Genomic DNA, 17263 nt, shown 5'->3' with positions numbered 1-17263 from the left:
GGAACCATAATGGGTCTGAGATTCAACAAATAATGGGACTGAGATTCAACAAATTCCATTTTAATCAGAGTAGGCTACTGTTTAGGGACAAAACCAGAGGCTTACACATTAGGCTAGCTAACATGACCAGAATGCAAGCCTAAATGATGATAGGCCTACCTTGAATTTGAAAGTAGAATAAAAAATATCCTAAACAAATGTTCCATTTGGGTTTGAGGCCTGGTAACAGACAGAAGAAAGTAATCAACTTGGTCATCTTTCACCAGCCTTTCGGTGAACCAATGTTGTGCTCAACGTTTTAAATTATTGAAATTGCGCATTATAAATAATTCTACATGTAAATAGTTCCGTTAAACAGATGTAGACGGGGTAAAACGCCCCATCCTGAAGAGATTGTCCAATCGGTGACGAGGATGCAAAGGCTTCATACCATGATAGCCAATCCGTGATAAATACCACAACTTCCTGTCGTGGATTTTGAGTCAGTAGGAATATTCCTCACAATGGGAATAAACTGTACGGGCCGAAAAGGGTGTTTTCAGTATTTTTGTCTATTTTATCCGGGAGGACATTCTGTACGAGAAACTAATCCCGTAACATTTCAGCTATGATCTCCAATGTCCTGTAATATTATTGCTTTCTCTTTGCTACTTGATGTAGGCTATTAGGGGACACAATTGGAGTTCACACACTGTAACCCAACTGCAGAGGTAAGTTATATTTTCCTTTTCCTCAGGTTGCAGTTGTTAGACTGTAACATTCAGTCGCAAGTTTATTTCGGTATATTCGGAGGAGGCACTGAAAAGCCTATTGTCATGTTCAGGAATTATTTAAAGGTTTTGAAGTCTATCCCTCTTCCACATAGGTGTCCAATGTCATGGTTGCTTTGCAGACTCGGTTGTCAAGTGTCCCGTCAAAGCGTTTGCCAAACGTAAGAGATAGGTTACATTTTCTTAAGCTAGGCTACGTCCTTCAGATGGACGATTATATCCCAGAAAATAAACTGCTCATCCCGGGTTACAAGGGGGGGACTTAATTTAAGTAATACTCGACATATAGTGTTATTGTCCTTCATCATTAAAGCAGGTCAGTGCATCAACTACAGAACTGTGTTCTGCAGAAATGTTGCTAAATCACATGGAGACGTCTGTGCGCGCATTGTCCGTATGAGAGTTCCGTTTATAATCTACAGGGAAAGAGCTTCAGCCGGAGTTCTGTCCTGAGGGAACCCGGAGGCGCTCTGTGCCGTAGGGCTCCATGATGAGCAGTTCCCTCTTGTGGGCCGTGGATGTGTATGGAAGAGTGTACTGCCTGTCCACCGCTGGAGGGCGTTGGGAGCGCTCGAAGGACAAAGTGCTGGAGCTGAAACGCGTAGCGGCTGTCAAGCAATGTTGCTGGGGTATTGGGTGCGACAATCAACTTTACCTCAACGTTAACTCAAGTGATACGGCAATACGTTACCAAGAAGAAACGTATGAAAACCAGGTGATTTGTTAAAACTGATTCTTAACACTCACTAAACAATAGTGTTTAAAGGGACAACATGTAGATAGGGATTGGCCTTATTTATAATAGGCCTACATGTGTTTGAAATACCTGTTTCATTGGTTGAAGGAAATGGCTTCCTATCTCGTATCAAAATACTTTATAGGTGTGTATTTTTGTAGTTTGAAAATACTGCCAGATATTTTTGGTACAACCAATTGCCAACTTTTGGCGATGTGATGGCATCATAAAAGTGCAAAATAATGAATGTACCCTCTGACTGGTGCTGACTTAGTAATTTACCCAGACTTGTTCTGATCATATTGAGATTCAGGAAGATGATCCAGTGAGTGCAAGATGAGTAAGTTGTAGGTTGCTCACACACTCCCTCCTCCTCACACACTCCTATCCCACACCAAGCTCAAGTATCTTGAGAACTTTAATCATCAGTTTATTGAGAACGTTTAATGATCTTATCGGAACATGGAACCGATTATGTGGTTACCCTGCTTTATTGCTCAAAAAATTGCCCTATGTATCACCTAATGCAACACATTGACATTTTTTTTTTTTATGCCCCTTGGCATCAATATCACCCCATTTGGCACTTGCCCAGTACCCAAAGTTAGTTAAAGTTTGTTTAAAAAAAAACTAAGTCATGATCCTTCCTTATCAATAGTGTTAGTGTTACACAATGCAATATCCAGCAATCTGGCATGCATTGACAATGTCAGAGACTTATCTCCATTTTGTACCACTTGACAAGCTCAGTTGTGACTTTTTGAGTGCACGTCTGATACAGTATGTAGGCTATGAGATAGGCTATAACAGGTATGTCAGCATAGTTTATCTGTTGACTGCAGGTTTATGGCATGTTTAGTAGGCAAACAAACTGTTGCTGTTATATACTATCCACTTAATCAACAGAGTCAGTGTGCTGACGAAGAAATATATTAAACAGACATATTTCGAAGGTTTGCAAAGTGACTTTGCAAATGCTCCCTTTAAAAAGTTTTTTTTATTATTTTCAAAAAACAAAAATACTGTATTTTATTTAGATTCATGGTGTGAGTACTGTATTTTGTAGTTTATTTTTATACACTTAAAATTAAGGTATTTAATATTTGATGCTTTATCTTTTTGCGTGTCTTGTTTGCGTGACTGCATCGTTCTTTTTTCATAGCGCTGGAATCCGTTGGATGGTTTCACGGACGCGCTGCTGCCCACTGACCGCTGGTCATGGACGGACGAGGCGGGACTGAGCTCTCAGCCGCTGCACAGCTTCCAGCTGCCCTCCGAGAGCTGGGAGTGGGAGGGAGACTGGTTTGTGCACGACGAGAGCTGTGGAAGACCATCTACCAACACAGGGGTGTGTCTGATGCTCTGATTTGTTTCATGATTACTTGAATCACCACACCCAACCCAAGGCATTTGGTTATGATTGGAATAGTTTGTCGGTTTGTTAGTTCCCCCTGTTTCCCACTTTGGGGCTTGCCAACAGAGGAGCAGTCTTTAGGCTTGTTGTCAAATTAAGTTCAATTCTGTAGCTGTCTGTCCATTGTGCTCTCAACAAAGGTTCTGAATGTGCACAGCCCAGGCTCTATAAATGAGCACCAAAGTGGCTCAGAACCGAGACATACAGTACATTACACAATGTCAGCCAATCAACACATTGCTTCACGGTACTGCACGGTAGGGAACAATGTCATTTGATTGGATGTGTACAATCTAGATTAGAGCACGGATTTAGCTGTGTTTTCCTTTTCAGGTAGTCCTCATGGAATGGAGAAAGGGAAAAGTGTATTTCTACATGTGTGCCGGTTTTGCATTCCAGGGATGGGAGTATGCCGTGGATTTTCCAGCCAGCTTCAGCAAGGAGAAGAAATGGAACTCGTGTGTCCGCCGCAGACGATGGCTTCGGAATAGACGCTACAGGGCCTTTGGGTCGTGGTCTAAGGTAAGGCCTCCCTGAAGTGCCTCTGGGGAGGGAACAGCCTACAGTAGGTCTCTTACTCCTTCCAGTGTTTGTCAGAATAGCCCATTGAAATGTTGGAAATTAATGATTTCAGTAAAGTAATAATTGTGTGTATGAAAAAAAAGAGGTTTGGCTATTTTCATGAAGACATCATTTATGATGTTGTTGTTGGTTCATTTTCAGATTCCTCTGGACAGAGGGAGGTCCCCTCCACAACCCTTCACTGACATCAGCTGTGGAGGTCACCTGATGAGCCCCTCCAGTGAGAAGCGCCTTTACCTCTGGGCTGTGTCCCAGCAAGGAAGGGTACGTGACTACAGTACCCATCATGCATCTCTCCTGTCATGCTATCCTTTGCCAGGTTTCCCAGATTCGTTAAGAAGCTCTTAAGTGCTAAGAACTTCTTAGGAGCGCTCTAAGAATGTTCTAAGAACGCTCCTAAGAAGTTCTTAGCACTTAAGAGCTTCTTAACGAATCTGGGAAACCAGGCCCTTGTCATTACCTACAGATTGTCAATATAGACCTTTGAAGTTTGGAACCAAAAAAGGAACCAAAGCTGCCTTTGCCCATATAGATCCGGGTGTTCATCGAAACTAACTATCTATGGCAAGCTACACTGCACGTAAACTCTGGGGTAGCAAAAGTCGCCGGCTTAACATACTGAAGATGACAGAACCCATTAGAAGGTAGAGGACAAAAGTATGTCGAGAAAAATGTCTGCATTTCAGACATTGTCTCATATTATTCTCTCATAGGAAAATCAAGTGATATGGAAATCAAGGGAAAAAATACTGGATCTCCTTATAAAGCCAAAGATGCAGCTTTTTTTGTAGGTGAACTTCAGAGGTCTATTGGTGATTGCAAAGTACTGAAGAGTTGGGTGCACTTAGAATATACTGCCACTAGAGACCAGTGTAGCACCATATGCCAAGCCAAGGAGGGTCAAAAAATGGACTTGAGTCGAGAGTTGAGGGTCTGCAGGCATGGCATGCCATACTGTATGTATGACAGTGGGCTCTTCTGACATGCTGAATAATTATTCTCTTGACATAAGAAACAAATGATTAATTTGTTTTTCATTCACTCTTTGTGACTTTTCAGTAATTATTTTAAGACGGCAAGTTTCCATATTTCTTGGGTGCGATTTCAGTGCGAATCACAGTTAATGAAGTCTGTTAAAGTGACACTTGTATTTGTAGTTTGCAGACTTTTCTTGTTATTTTTCTTTCGTCCTATTTTTAGTGAACTATTTTTAGTCTCTATAATTAGAGCCTTCAGAGCTGCTCAAGTTACTCAACTGACACTCAACCCCAAAGGAAATGTCAAGAATGTCTCAGTTTACGCTGGGGGTTCAGGTGATTTGTGTACAGTTTAAGCACTGCGAATCACCTGTCATTCCATTTGACTACGTGTGGTGTGTATGACTGTGTGTGTGTATGTCAGTGGTTGTGACTGAGTGTGTTTTCATTTGTGTGTAGTATGAATGAGTATGACTGCTTTGTGTGTACTGCTGAGGAGAAACTTTGACTCCTTTTAGGCGGCCAAGCCGTTGCCTAAATGTTAGAGAAGCGAGTTTGTTACCGAAAGGTCGTCCGTTCAGAAAATGTGGGCGGGGAGAGAGTGGGTGGACAGCACTTTCTGCTCTCTTAACATCCACGGCTGCTGTGCCCTTGAGTTAGCCCACCAACTGCCCCTCAGACTCAGCTCTGCGGTTTCCCCCCCTGCTCCCTACCTCTAGTGTGTGTGCTTGCTGCTTTAAGTATAGGATTGGTCAAGTGCAGAGGATGGGTCAAAGGTCAAATGAGAACCTTGCCTTTTACTGAAAGCGTGTGTGTGTGTGTCTGGGGAACACAGGTGTGGTTTCGCAGTGGCATCCAGCACCTGAGACCAGAGGGCTGTGGCTGGGAGGAGGTGGCAGCCACCGGTGAGGTTGCCCAGGTGAGCTGTGGCCCTGGAGACCTGCTATGGGCAGTATTATGGGATGGTCAGCTTCTGGTCCGGACGGGTGTTAGCTCGGAACAACCCAAAGGTCAGTATAGACGTACATATCTGCATATGCTGTATTAATGCTACAATAGTATCTGATGTAATCATACATTAGAATATATTAATATACGCTCACACAACATTAATAGACCTGTACACCCAAATTAGCTTGTGCACATGCTTTTCAAGTAATATTATGTTTCATACCATACCCTATTCTCTTGGTTAAAGGCATTTTGACTTCATATACCAGTACAATGTTGTGTGATGTATGTTCCTGCCTTAAAGGGTCATCTTGGACAGTGGTGGAGCCTCCTAAGAAGAACATGGGGGTTGCCCTCGTGTCTGTGGGGATGTGTGTGGTGTGGGCCGTCACCAAAGACAACAAAGTAAAATATTACACATCTAACATCATTCAACTACAGTAGGACCATCAATCAGTGTATTGTAGTTGATCTGTTTTGTATCAATAGTGATAGACAAGTTAGTCAAGGCTCTCTGCAACTCAGATAAGCATGGGTTAAGATGATACATGTTTGCTGTTGGTGTTCTTCTCAAAACTGGTCTCAAACATGTCAGCATTGTAAGTGACTGCTTTCTTGCCCCGTGTGCCTGGGGTTAGGTGTGGTTCAGAAGGGGGGTGAACTCCCACAATCCCTGTGGATCGGGGTGGATAAACATCTCAGGAGAGATGCTGATGGTGAGCGTGGGGCCTGCCGACCAGGTGAGTCCCGTTCGAAACTGCTCCTCCTAAAACACACAGGAACTGTGCCGTAAAGGGTTCTCTCCTCTCTGGCCTGCTGCCTAGCTGGTTCCAGTCAGTCTGCTGCGGTTGCATCTTTGAGGATATAAACAGCATTTGATCTGTCATACAATGTTGGTTAGGGCCATCATGTTCCAGAGCAGCAACTTACTGACCTAACTGGATGTCTTGCCCATCTTATTTATACCCTATGCCCACCCTTGTATATAAAGATCATTTCTGCCCCCCCTCCTCCTCCCCCCCCCCCCAGTCCAAAGCCAAGGCTGCCTCTTGGCTTCCCATTAGCAAAGCATTAGTTGGCCGAATCACATTTCTCGCCAGTGTTCCTTTCAGAGCTCTGGCTGGGCGGGGGCAGTGTGGGTCACTTGCTGCTGAGTCTAGGAGGGCAAAACTGCCAGCGACACAGCCACCAAGACCCCCACCTTAGCCCCTTAATCTCTCTCGCTCTCGCACACACACACACACACTACACACATAAACGCATGCACACACACACATACATATACACACACAAATGCACACACACACAGTTAAACATTCTCTCTCTCTCTGACACACACACACACACATGCACAGACAGTTTAACATTCTCTCTGTCTCTCTGACACACACATATATGCACACACATACACAGAAAGACAGAGAAACATACTTTTACACACACACACACATGTACACGTAGGTGCGCGCACGCACACACACACACACACACACACACACACACACACACACACACACTGACCCCCGCTGCTCTGAAACGAGAGCCCTGTCGTGCTCCAGGGCTGGCTGCCATCCACGGCGGCCGTAGCCCCTAGAGGACCCTGCCATATATATCCTTTTGCTGTATTCTGCCCTCTGGCGAGGCCAGCAGGAGCACGGCTAATTTGAGTCTGCCTGCTACTCTCTGTGCCATATTATGCTTCTCATGCCTTAAATGACTGCATGTGTGTGTGTGTGTGTGTGTGTGTGTGTGTGTACGCTTCTTTGAAAGAGCCCTCAGCTCCAATATTAGCATCAAGTATAAGGACATAAGCATTAAGTGTCAAGTGGACAGGACAATTAGCAGAACTCTATGTGCATAGTATTGCGAGGTGAAATCAGGACAGAGATGGCTGGACGGAGAGGTGGGCTGATTGAGTTGCGGCTGCACAACATGTTTGACTTGCACAGTGCATTGGTCTATTTACAAAAACTGCATGTACTCACAGTAAGGTGTAGTGACTCAGAGGAGAACTCTGTTCATTAGAGCTGAACTCCATTGTTGGCCTGGGAGCATGCATGCATGTGTGGAGGTGAAGTGACTCAAGTAGCTCAGGCCAACAGACAGTAGTGTGCACCAAAGATTCTAGAACAGAGCTCTGTTCTAGAATCTTTGGTGTGCACGTTCTTCCTCCATGTTCTCAGCCATCGCTGTCCTGACCGGTTACGTTAGCCGTTACCACCATCAGCTAGCTACAGCATTATTCACGCCAGGTCCAGCGTCTGTGAGGAGTGGATGACCATAAACTGCACTGAGTAACCAAATCTGTCATCTCAACCCCCCCCCCCCCCCCCCCCCCCCCCAACCTCCTCACCTCCCTGTCCCCTGCCCACCAACCAAGCTAATCATAGTAAGGGGAACTACTCACTGGACTTGTACTGTTGGAGTTTTACGACCGGATGGAATGAGGACACCTGAAGGTGTAGTCTTCTTGAGTATGGATTTGCTTGTGCTAAGCTGTGTCTGTGTCTCCACTTTTCAGGTGTGGGCCATCGGAAGCGAGGACCGCACCATCTATTTCCGACAGGGTGTGACCACCAGCCAGGTGACAGGGACTGGCTGGACTCCAGTGCTCGCCCAGTGGGATGGTGCCCGACCTGCCAAGGGCCAGCCAAGGTCAGTCTGCCAGGCAGACACACGGAGGCTTCCCCACTTCCAGTAGTAGTGCAGCTGCCTTTTACTGCCCGGCATAAATGAGATTATGTTTCAGTGTGACCATTTTCTTTCACTGACTCAGAGAGGATCTCAGTGTTGATACTGATTCTGGGTCAGTCCAGAAAAAAAAGCCATGCACTCTAAATGTGTTCACTTAGGAATGTTAACTTATATTATTTCCTACCAGTAGATGGCGCCTGGTTGCAGGCACTCTCAGTGGTACTGTCCCTTGTGCCTCTGTGTCATTGTGATGACTGGAATTGTTTTGATCGTTACTAGCCCCTCTTCTCTGGCCTTCCCCCTGCAGCCATGACTTCAGCGGGGAGATGACCGACTCGTCCCAGGGCTCGGTGCTGGGCCTGGAGGACTCTCTGGGCGGACCGGACAGCCCCGTCCCAAAGGCGACCATCCCCAAGATCACCAGCGACAGCTTCATCTCGGCTCTGGTGTCGGACCGCGAGTGCACAATCCGGCCCGCGGGCAGAACGCCGCTGACCATGGCGCCCGCAGAGTACCCCGAGGTCGAAGGGGCAGACGGCGAGGAGGAGGAGGAGGTCCCTCTGACCCCGAGCGGAGCTACCTCCCAGGCAGCCGGGGTGGACCCATGGAGCAACGTGGACCTGGAGGAAGAGGCCAAAGGGAAGCGTGCTGCAGGCCCAGGAGGGGCCACTGTTCAGCGGGTGTCTGTGGCTACGTACCCCATGGAGCTGCCGGAGGTGGAGGAGAGGCCGCCGTGGGCCTGGGTCGGCGGGGGAGGCTTGGTGCTCACCTCGGCCTCCAGGGTGGACTGGCTGGAGTCCTCCGAAGACAGTAAGACATCACTGTGCTATTTATACAGGGTCACTGAGTTACACCGTGTCCTAACCGGATCCAAGCGAGCGACTGTCAATATTGTCTGTCTACACTGAATCCGTTAAATATGCCATTGTGTTGCGTCATGGGATTCCATATTTCTCATTCAGAATAGTAGAGCAATGCGAGCGACAAAAAGAAAATAGAAACGGGGCGTCCGACATAAGTTAAGACATCACTGTGGCATTTATACAGGGTCACTGAGTTAGGGTCTGACTTCTAGCATTAATCTGACTTTTGTGTTCTTTTCTGAGCTGTGAGCAAATTCAACCCCTCCATGGGGTGCGCTGTGGCACAGCAGGCTACAGCGCTCATACCACGTACGGGTCCGAGTGCCCACGGTGACCCAGGTTCGAATCCGGCCTGCGGTCATATCCCGATCCCACCCCATCTCTCTCTCCCACTTGTTTCCTGTCTACATCTTCACTATCCTATAATAACAAAGGCTAAAAGGCCAAAAATATATACTTAAAAAAATTCAACCCCTCCATAATTGATGTGATAAGTGTATTAAACACCCACACTCGTAACACTAATTCTGTGTGTCTCTCTCTCTCTTATTCTCCTCCCCCCAGAGTCAAGTTGTCTCTCTCCATCCATCACTCCAGCTCATGCCGCCGGTGAGAAAAAGAAGGAGGAGGAACAGATCTTTGAAAAGGTAAGAAAGAAACACAAAGAAACCTGAGACACTCTCATCCAAGGTCTGACCGGACCACACACAGCCACCCTGGAGGTTCTACACATGCACTGAAACTGGATTTGTTTGGTTTTGTTTTTTTCTCTCGCCTGGCACAGTCGGTGAGCGTCACCAAAGGGCACCTGCGCTGGTGGAGAGATTGGCAGCCCCACCAGTGGGAGGAGATCAGCATCGCCCTGGAGCAGGCCATCACAGAGAAGGGCACAAGAGACGACATCCTCTATCTCTACTACAAACAAAACGATGAGAAAAAGGTAGAACAAGGAGACAAATTAAACTGAGCCAATTTGTGAAAATGGTTCAATGTAGTCACAAGATTTGTAAGTCATTTTCTTAAGGTAATGTACCAGAATATTTAGTTAAATGGCAGTCAACGAAGTCTCTCTCTCTCTCTCTCTCTCTCTCTCTCTCTCTCAGTTTCTTTGTACGCCCATAAGTGAGGTGACAGCACTGGTCCCCAGGGTGAGGGAGTCCCCGTACTGCTTTGCCATCTACACAGCAGAGAGGACCAGACAGAGGTGGCCACTGCTGCTGTCCACTCCTACTCAGCAAGACCTGCAACAATGGGTACTCACATTACTGGACTGCAGCTCAGGGCTCCAATGCAGTACTGTACATGTGGAACACCTGAGGCACCCACAGCACACCTTCTCAAAAATAACCAACAACCGGCCTGCAGATCTTTCTCTAAAAACATCCTTCATCGTGAAGTTTTAGTAGAGATTCAACTGCAGACCAGAACCATTTTAAGAATAGGTGTAGGCATACATCTGAAACATTCATTTGATATTGATGATAGCTTACAATTTGTGTCTGGGTTAAATGTCATGATGTTCAAGAACAGTAGCTGTGTGCACACCCCACCTTGCAGGTGCAGGACAAATGGAGAGTAGCTTCAGAAAGGAATATAATGTCCGCAACACTGATTAAATGCTTCCGTTTAATGTTAAAAACAAGCAACGTTTCGACCCTCGTAGGGTCGAGTAGGGTCGAAACGTTGCTTGTTTTTAACATTACACGGGAGCATTTATCAGTGTTGTGGACATTACATGTGCGTATATTCCTTTCTGGGTTAAATGTTAGCCTTTGGTCCGAAAGCCCTTTCCCATTCATTCTGTATGCAAGAACAGAAGTGGAGCTCATACCACCTGCTCGCATGCATAGACAGTCTCGTGTAGTCAATGGAAGCAAATCTTTGCGAAAGTTCTGTGACCACTCTGTGTTTGTCCTATACAGTTCGTGCTCACGGGTCTTTTCTCCTCTGTCCTCCCTCGTGTAGCTATAGAACTGAAATTCGTAATGGTGGGTAATGCACATTTATTTTGAACCTAAATTATTAATTGCACTAAAGAAGTTAAAAACATAAAATGAGATTAGAATCCCTGTGCAACCTTTGAAGTGAACAAAAATGTTGGTAGTGTTGCATATTGATATTGAAGTATTGAGGAATCAGATGAAAACACAGTTGCTCATGTACAGTATATAAAAGCTTATAGGCCTACGTAATATTGATCATTCAAGTGTAAAAATCACATATTATTAGGAGGATTACCCTTCGCAAAGAGGAGTTGAGGGTCTATTTGTTTCAAATAAAGAGCCCTCCATATGATTTCAGGTTCTTCAGGTAGCCCTCATTCTCATAAACGTTGGAGACCCCTGCTTTAGACCAAAGGACAGTACCCGTTTTCAGATAACAAAAAATGTGTATTGCATTCGTTCCCTACAATGCTAAGTTTATTGCACTTCTCAAATCTCCCTCTTGTAGCTGTGTCTCCTGGGTGAATCCTGCTGCCACAGCAAGGGTATTATGGGCTGTCCCTCTGAACAGGCCCTGTGGGCCGTCACCTCCAAGGGAGACGTCATGGTGCATGAACCGGCACCCAGCCTGGAGGCGTCCACACCAAACCCAGCCTGTGACAACATGTGAGTCTGTCTGTCAGAGTACACCTCTCAGTCTTCTCCTCCGTCTGTGTTTCTCTGCATGCACTGTAGACTAGGACGACATGTTCACAGTAGCATCCATTATGATAATCAAGGGAGTAATCAAGTGATGGGTCTCTCTTCTTTCTGCATGTGCGCGCTAATACTTTACCATCGGCAAGGCCAAGACAGCATAATAGAGCCTCTTCATGGACAATAAACTCTTGGAGACAAATAGGAGCAGACTCACCTGTTTTCTTTAGCTCCGCTGTGCTGTCGTGTGTTACCGGACTTGTGCATTCATTAACGTCATTTGTGGCATTTCTCCCACGGCATGGCTGCCAGCATCCACCAATCTGTGCGTCTGTCTGTCTCTGTCTGTCTGCCTGTGTGTGTGTGTGTGTGTGTGTGTGTGTGTGAATGTGTGTGTGTCTGTGTGTGCGTGTGTGTGTGTGTGTGTGTGTGTGCCATGGTGCAGGTTCTGGTATCAGGTCCCAGGCCACCTGCACACGGTGGAGTGTAATAGTCTGGGTGTGGTGTGGGGCATTGGCTTTGATCACACGGCTTGGGTCTACACGGGTCACAGGGGAGGCTCCGCGGAGGGTAAAGGCTCTTTTTTCTCTGCAATGCTTTGACCCGGTTAGTTTCCCCCTCTGAAACCCAGCCCCCTTCTCCTGTTCCTCAGCACTGCTTACTAGCCCTACTTCACCACTGACCTTTGACCTGTGCACCATCTCTTCTTCCCTCTCAACACTTCCCCCCTGTCTCAGTGGCCTTCCACCCCAAATGTGCTCAACTGTCCCCCATATATCATGTGTGTGTTGGATGTGTGTGCGAGAATGTCAATGTCAAATACTACGTCCCTGTTATTTCCAGCAGACAGCCAGGATCATCACCATCCACAGGCAGATGTGAGGAGCATATACATCTATGAGAACCAGCGCTGGATCCCTCTGACAGGATACACAGACAAGTAGGTCTATATTTCTCTCCCTCTCTCTCTTTCCCTCTCTCTCTTTCCCTCTCTCTCTTTCTCTATCTCTCTCTCTCTCTCTCTCTCTCACTCTCTCTCTCATTCATCGTGCATCTGGTTTGGACTGAGGGCTGTGGAGCTGGTCAGTGACGTGTTTGTCCCTCTCTGTCTCTACTCCAGGGGTCTCCCCATGGACCGCCACATGTGGAGCGACGCCTCTGGGCTGAAGGAGTGCACCAAGGCCGGCACCAAACCGCCCTCGCCACAGTGGACCTGGGTGGGTGCCCTCACGCGCGTGCAGATTGTAAAGGGCACGCTAATGCCAGTTTGGGTTTGCAGGGTGTCCACGGGTCATGGAATTTCTGGAATAGAATAGAATTTTAATAAAGTCTATTTTAAACGTGGATAGTCAGGGAATTTTATTATTTTTTGGGAGGAAAGTCAGGGAGTATCAGGGAATTTTGTTGCAACAGCTTAAAATTGACTTGCCAAAATACATTAACACAAATACATTTTCATTCAGCATTTGGTGTTTATCAGGTTATTAGCTTTTTTCCATTACTGTTTGCTTGAGTGGTTGTGGTTAGCCCTGCTTTTGTTTTTTTCAATGACGATTTATTTATCTTCTGCTCTAAAAAAAATCTAGAATTCAAAGATTCTAGAACACTGGCTGCTATGAAGTCTTTTGGTCAGTAAGTATATTGGACCACTCTCTTGAACTATTACTTATGAACACATGCTGCTCATGCAGGTAACAGACTGGGCCATCGACTACAGCACCCCGGAAGGGACCGACAAGGAGGGCTGGCAGTATGCTGCTGACTTCACTTCGTAAGTGTGCTCAGTGCTATCATGGCCTAAAATAGTTCAACTTTCAATTCAACGTTTATTCCAAATGCATTGATGCAAAATGTGTTCAGTTGGTTGGTATTTTTGTGAAGGGAGTTACAAAGGAAACAGTAAGCAAAAGATCAACAACCAGTAATTCAGTAAACTATAAGAAAACATCAGCTATGTGATCAGTGACCAATTTAAATATATGCAAATGTTAGTGATTTTATGAATAATGAGAAACATGGTATTGGTTGGACAGAGCCTATACTGGCAACAAGACTCTCAAGGACTTTGTGCGAAGGAAGCGCTGGGTCAGGTAAGTCCTCAGTGTTGTGCTTTGTTGTTAGATAAGAGAGGAGTGGAATAACCTGAGGTACTTGGCTTGGAAAGTGAATAGAATGTAATGAGACGATTGAGACAATGGTGATCATTGCTAATAGTGCTACACTGTGTAAATAAATAAAACTGAATAACCCTTGAATCGAAAATATCTAACCTGTCTGTCCATGGCCTGTCTCGGCAGGAAGTGTAGATTACAACTGACTGGCCCCTGGGAGGAAGTCCCGCCCATTCCACTGAGTGACATCACCATCCTGCCCTGCTTGGCTAAGAGCAGCATGGAGCAGGTGCCTCTGTGGGCCATCAGTGAGAGAGGAGACGTGCTCTGTCGCCTGGGGGTGACCAGAGAAAGCCCTGCAGTAAGGACCCATGACACTAACCTCTCAGCACACTAGATGTAGGACCATATTATGCCTCCCATGACACTAACCTCTCAGCACACTAGATGTACATTAGGACCATATTATGCCTCCCATGACACTCACCTCTCAGCACCCTAGATGTACTGTAGGACCCTATTATGCCTTTAGCAACGTACATACCATCTCATTTGGGATTCCACTGGGTCCCATGACACTCACCTCTCAGCACACTAGGGCTGGCTCTCAACATCCCTCCTCGATCCTCGGTCCTCCAGTCTCGTTCCCACTGATCTATAACTAACACTGGATAGACTATCCCATTGTTGCCGGCTCATCATTCTTTATCTAGATCAGTGAGGACGAGGACCAAGGAAGGAAGGGAGGATCTATAAAACACAAATGAGAGGCACCCCAAAATGTAGGACCATATGCCTTTAGCGACACACATGCCATCTCATTTGGGATTCTACTGGGTCACGCAACCAGTGAGATAATTGTGTGGAGTCTCACATGTCATACGAGCGATGTGAAACTGGAGACCAGTAGGTGTAGATTAATAAAGATAGAATGGCCAGGCAGCCCAGGACACAGCGCTAAGCCCCTCGGACAGCGGGCGGTGTCAGTGACCAGTGTGCTTCACGTTCCCCTCAGGGCAGCTCCTGGCTCCACGTCGGCACCTCGCAGCCGTTCTGCTCCATCTCCATTGGTGGAGGCCACCAGGTGTGGGCCATCGCCCGAGACTACTCCGTCTTCTACCGGGGCTCTGTGTCCGCCCAGAATCCTGCAGGTAAGACCTTCTTCTGCTTGAGGAGATGTATGTAATAATAATAATAATAATAATACATTTTATTTATAAATATAGCGCCTTTCTAGACACCAAAGGTATGTAGACTCCTTCGTTAATCTGAGAAGTCAACTGATTCTTTAAAGTAACATGACATTACTGAATGTGTTATGCCATGTGGGTGACAGGGTGATTTCACTTGGTTTGGTTTTGATGGTTTTGTTTGGCTCTGCCCGCCTGCTGCTGCTGTTCTCTTCTGCAGGTGACTGCTGGTACCACATCCCCTCTCCACCTAAACAGAACCTCAAGCAGCTCTCTGTGGGACGGACCTCTGTTTACGCCGTGGACGAGAACGGTGCGACAATGACTGCTGTTACTGTTTGGCCATTAGTCATTACACGCAGGCTACAAGCTTCTCTGTGTTAGTCACCTTGTTAAAGGGAAGGAGGCCATTTCACACATCACTCATCGCACTCTCTGTATTTAGGTAATCTGTGGTACAGACAAGGTGTGACACCCAGCTACCCCCAAGGGACAGTGTGGGAACTCATCTCCAACAACGTGGGCAAGGTCTCCGTCGGGCCACTGGATCAGGTACAAGACATCAACATCCAATTTATTGTTCTTCACACAGTGGTCATAGTTTCAGACAACCATTAAACCATGTCCAAACCATAAGTGAAACGAGATGATAGCTACTTAACAGTGGTGATAATTACCAATATTATGTAGTGGTGGTAGGTCATGAAAGCAGATGTTTAAAAGATCACCTGGGATAAGATCCTGGGCCTCAGGTGGCCGGAGCTGAATGGCTTGCTGACTGGTGTGCTTCTTCTCTCCAGGTGTGGGTTATCGCGGACAAGGTGCCCGGCTGTCCCTCGGACAGTCCGGGGGTCGTCTGTCACCGGGCCGGGGTGCAGCCCATGCAGCCCAAAGGCCAGAGCTGGGACTTTGGCATCGGGGTGAGTGTCTGCTGGCCTGGGGCAATCCCTAACCAACGCTATAGTCTTTAAGAGGGCACTGTTGAGGAGATGGTGTTAGATGGTGATAGACACCTCAGCTTATAGCACTCAGAAACATGGACATCTACAGTTACGCCAGTTCATATTAACTCATGTTTTGTCTACTTATGACTTATGAGGAAACCTATAAATAACATATTATTCTTAGATTTTACAGTTATACTGTATGCCCCGATATATCCTAATCCACTATTCACCAAGGCAATGATTTCAACATAGGGTGAAATCAATAGCACAACGAACTTGATCTACTATTTAGTGAGTTAAAGCTGGCACTGAACTGAAGAGGATTGCCCGTGTCAATGTGTGTATCTGTGTGTGTGTGTGTGTGTGTGTGTGTGTGTGATCTTGTGCCCATACAGGGAGGATGGGAGCACCTGTCGACCAGGGGGAACTCCCAGGACGCTCCGCGTGCCGCTGTCCGCAGTCCACAGCCGCCCCGCACACCCAGCACGCCCCGCACACCCAGGCAGGTGAACGGGAACGTCATTGCATGCTGAGTGTGCGGTCATCCACCAAGTCTCCGTCCTCTCACTCGCCCCATCACAATAAGCCTGCAGCCCACTGTCCTGGGGTCAGTCCGGGGTCATCTGGCATGGAGTCGCTCGCACCCTGCATGCCCTCTGATCCGGTGATCTGGAGACAGGCATCCCATAATGACCCACATCACGCTCCTCTCCTGTTAACCACCAAGTGACTTTTGTCTGAGTTTTGTGTTGAAGCATGATTTTGTTTTTATTTTTTATTTCTGACCCATCAGGTATTTATTGTGTTCTGTTAAATGGAATATTATGTATTTATTAATGGTAGTAACCGTTAATATGAAGGTATTAATAACTAGGTATTAACATCACACGAGGATGCTGTGGGGTTTATTTTGGTCTCTGAGTTAACCCTTTCAACTCCATCTTCAATTTCATCTCATGCAAATCCGATAATGACCTGTCCATACCCCTCATGGAAAGCCTCATATTGTTGCATGGCAGACCTTTTGATCATAATAACATACTAACCTAAATGATCTGCAGTATGCTGCCTTGAAACAATGTAAGGGTATCTCTGTACATGATTCATGTCTATAATAAATTTATTTTGTGGTTGATCTTAAGTGTTTTTTGTTTTGTCTGAATCTGATCTGTATTATTTTGGTAACATTAGCATTGGCGTATAAATCCAGTTATTTGGAGGGTACCATCAACTGAAAGATGCAGTAGTATAGAGCAGGGGTTCTCAATGTTTTGGTTCCAAGGATCCCTTTTAGGGGATAACATTTTCCGAGGACCCCCTTGTAACCGTAACAGTTAACCATTCGTATTCTCTGAAGTTCTGGCCGGGTCCACTATCCCAAGTTAATGT

General features: G+C 46.3%; 1 protein-coding gene and 1 long non-coding RNA gene across 2 annotated transcripts; both read left to right on the top strand.

Annotated features, from left to right (window-relative positions):
• The first annotated feature begins 534 nt into the window (after positions 1 to 534).
• Positions 535 to 2792, top strand: LOC134076149 (uncharacterized). Its single transcript, XR_009938548.1, has 3 exons — positions 535 to 710; positions 1193 to 1485; positions 2669 to 2792. It is a non-coding gene; the product is annotated as an uncharacterized LOC134076149 (long non-coding RNA).
• A 346-nt stretch (positions 2793 to 3138) lies between these two features.
• tecpr1b (tectonin beta-propeller repeat containing 1b) lies at positions 3139 to 17011 on the top strand. Its single transcript, XM_062530946.1, has 23 exons — positions 3139 to 3177; positions 3320 to 3442; positions 3644 to 3766; positions 5315 to 5489; positions 5735 to 5835; positions 6069 to 6170; positions 7952 to 8085; positions 8432 to 8934; positions 9552 to 9634; positions 9772 to 9927; positions 10091 to 10240; positions 11439 to 11596; positions 12072 to 12202; positions 12470 to 12566; positions 12747 to 12843; positions 13318 to 13397; positions 13660 to 13716; positions 13924 to 14098; positions 14753 to 14888; positions 15148 to 15240; positions 15373 to 15479; positions 15728 to 15847; positions 16270 to 17011. Exons 1-23 carry the CDS (start codon positions 3139 to 3141, stop codon positions 16405 to 16407), a joined length of 3078 nt encoding a protein of 1025 aa, XP_062386930.1. The 3' UTR covers positions 16408 to 17011.
• The last annotated feature ends 252 nt before the right edge of the window (positions 17012 to 17263 follow it).

This window comes from Sardina pilchardus, chromosome 3 (genome assembly GCF_963854185.1).
Source record: "Sardina pilchardus chromosome 3, fSarPil1.1, whole genome shotgun sequence".
NCBI lineage: Eukaryota > Metazoa > Chordata > Actinopteri > Clupeiformes > Clupeidae > Sardina > Sardina pilchardus.
The sequence above is the reverse complement of the archived record's forward strand: the minus strand, read 5'-3'. Positions and strand labels throughout refer to the sequence as shown.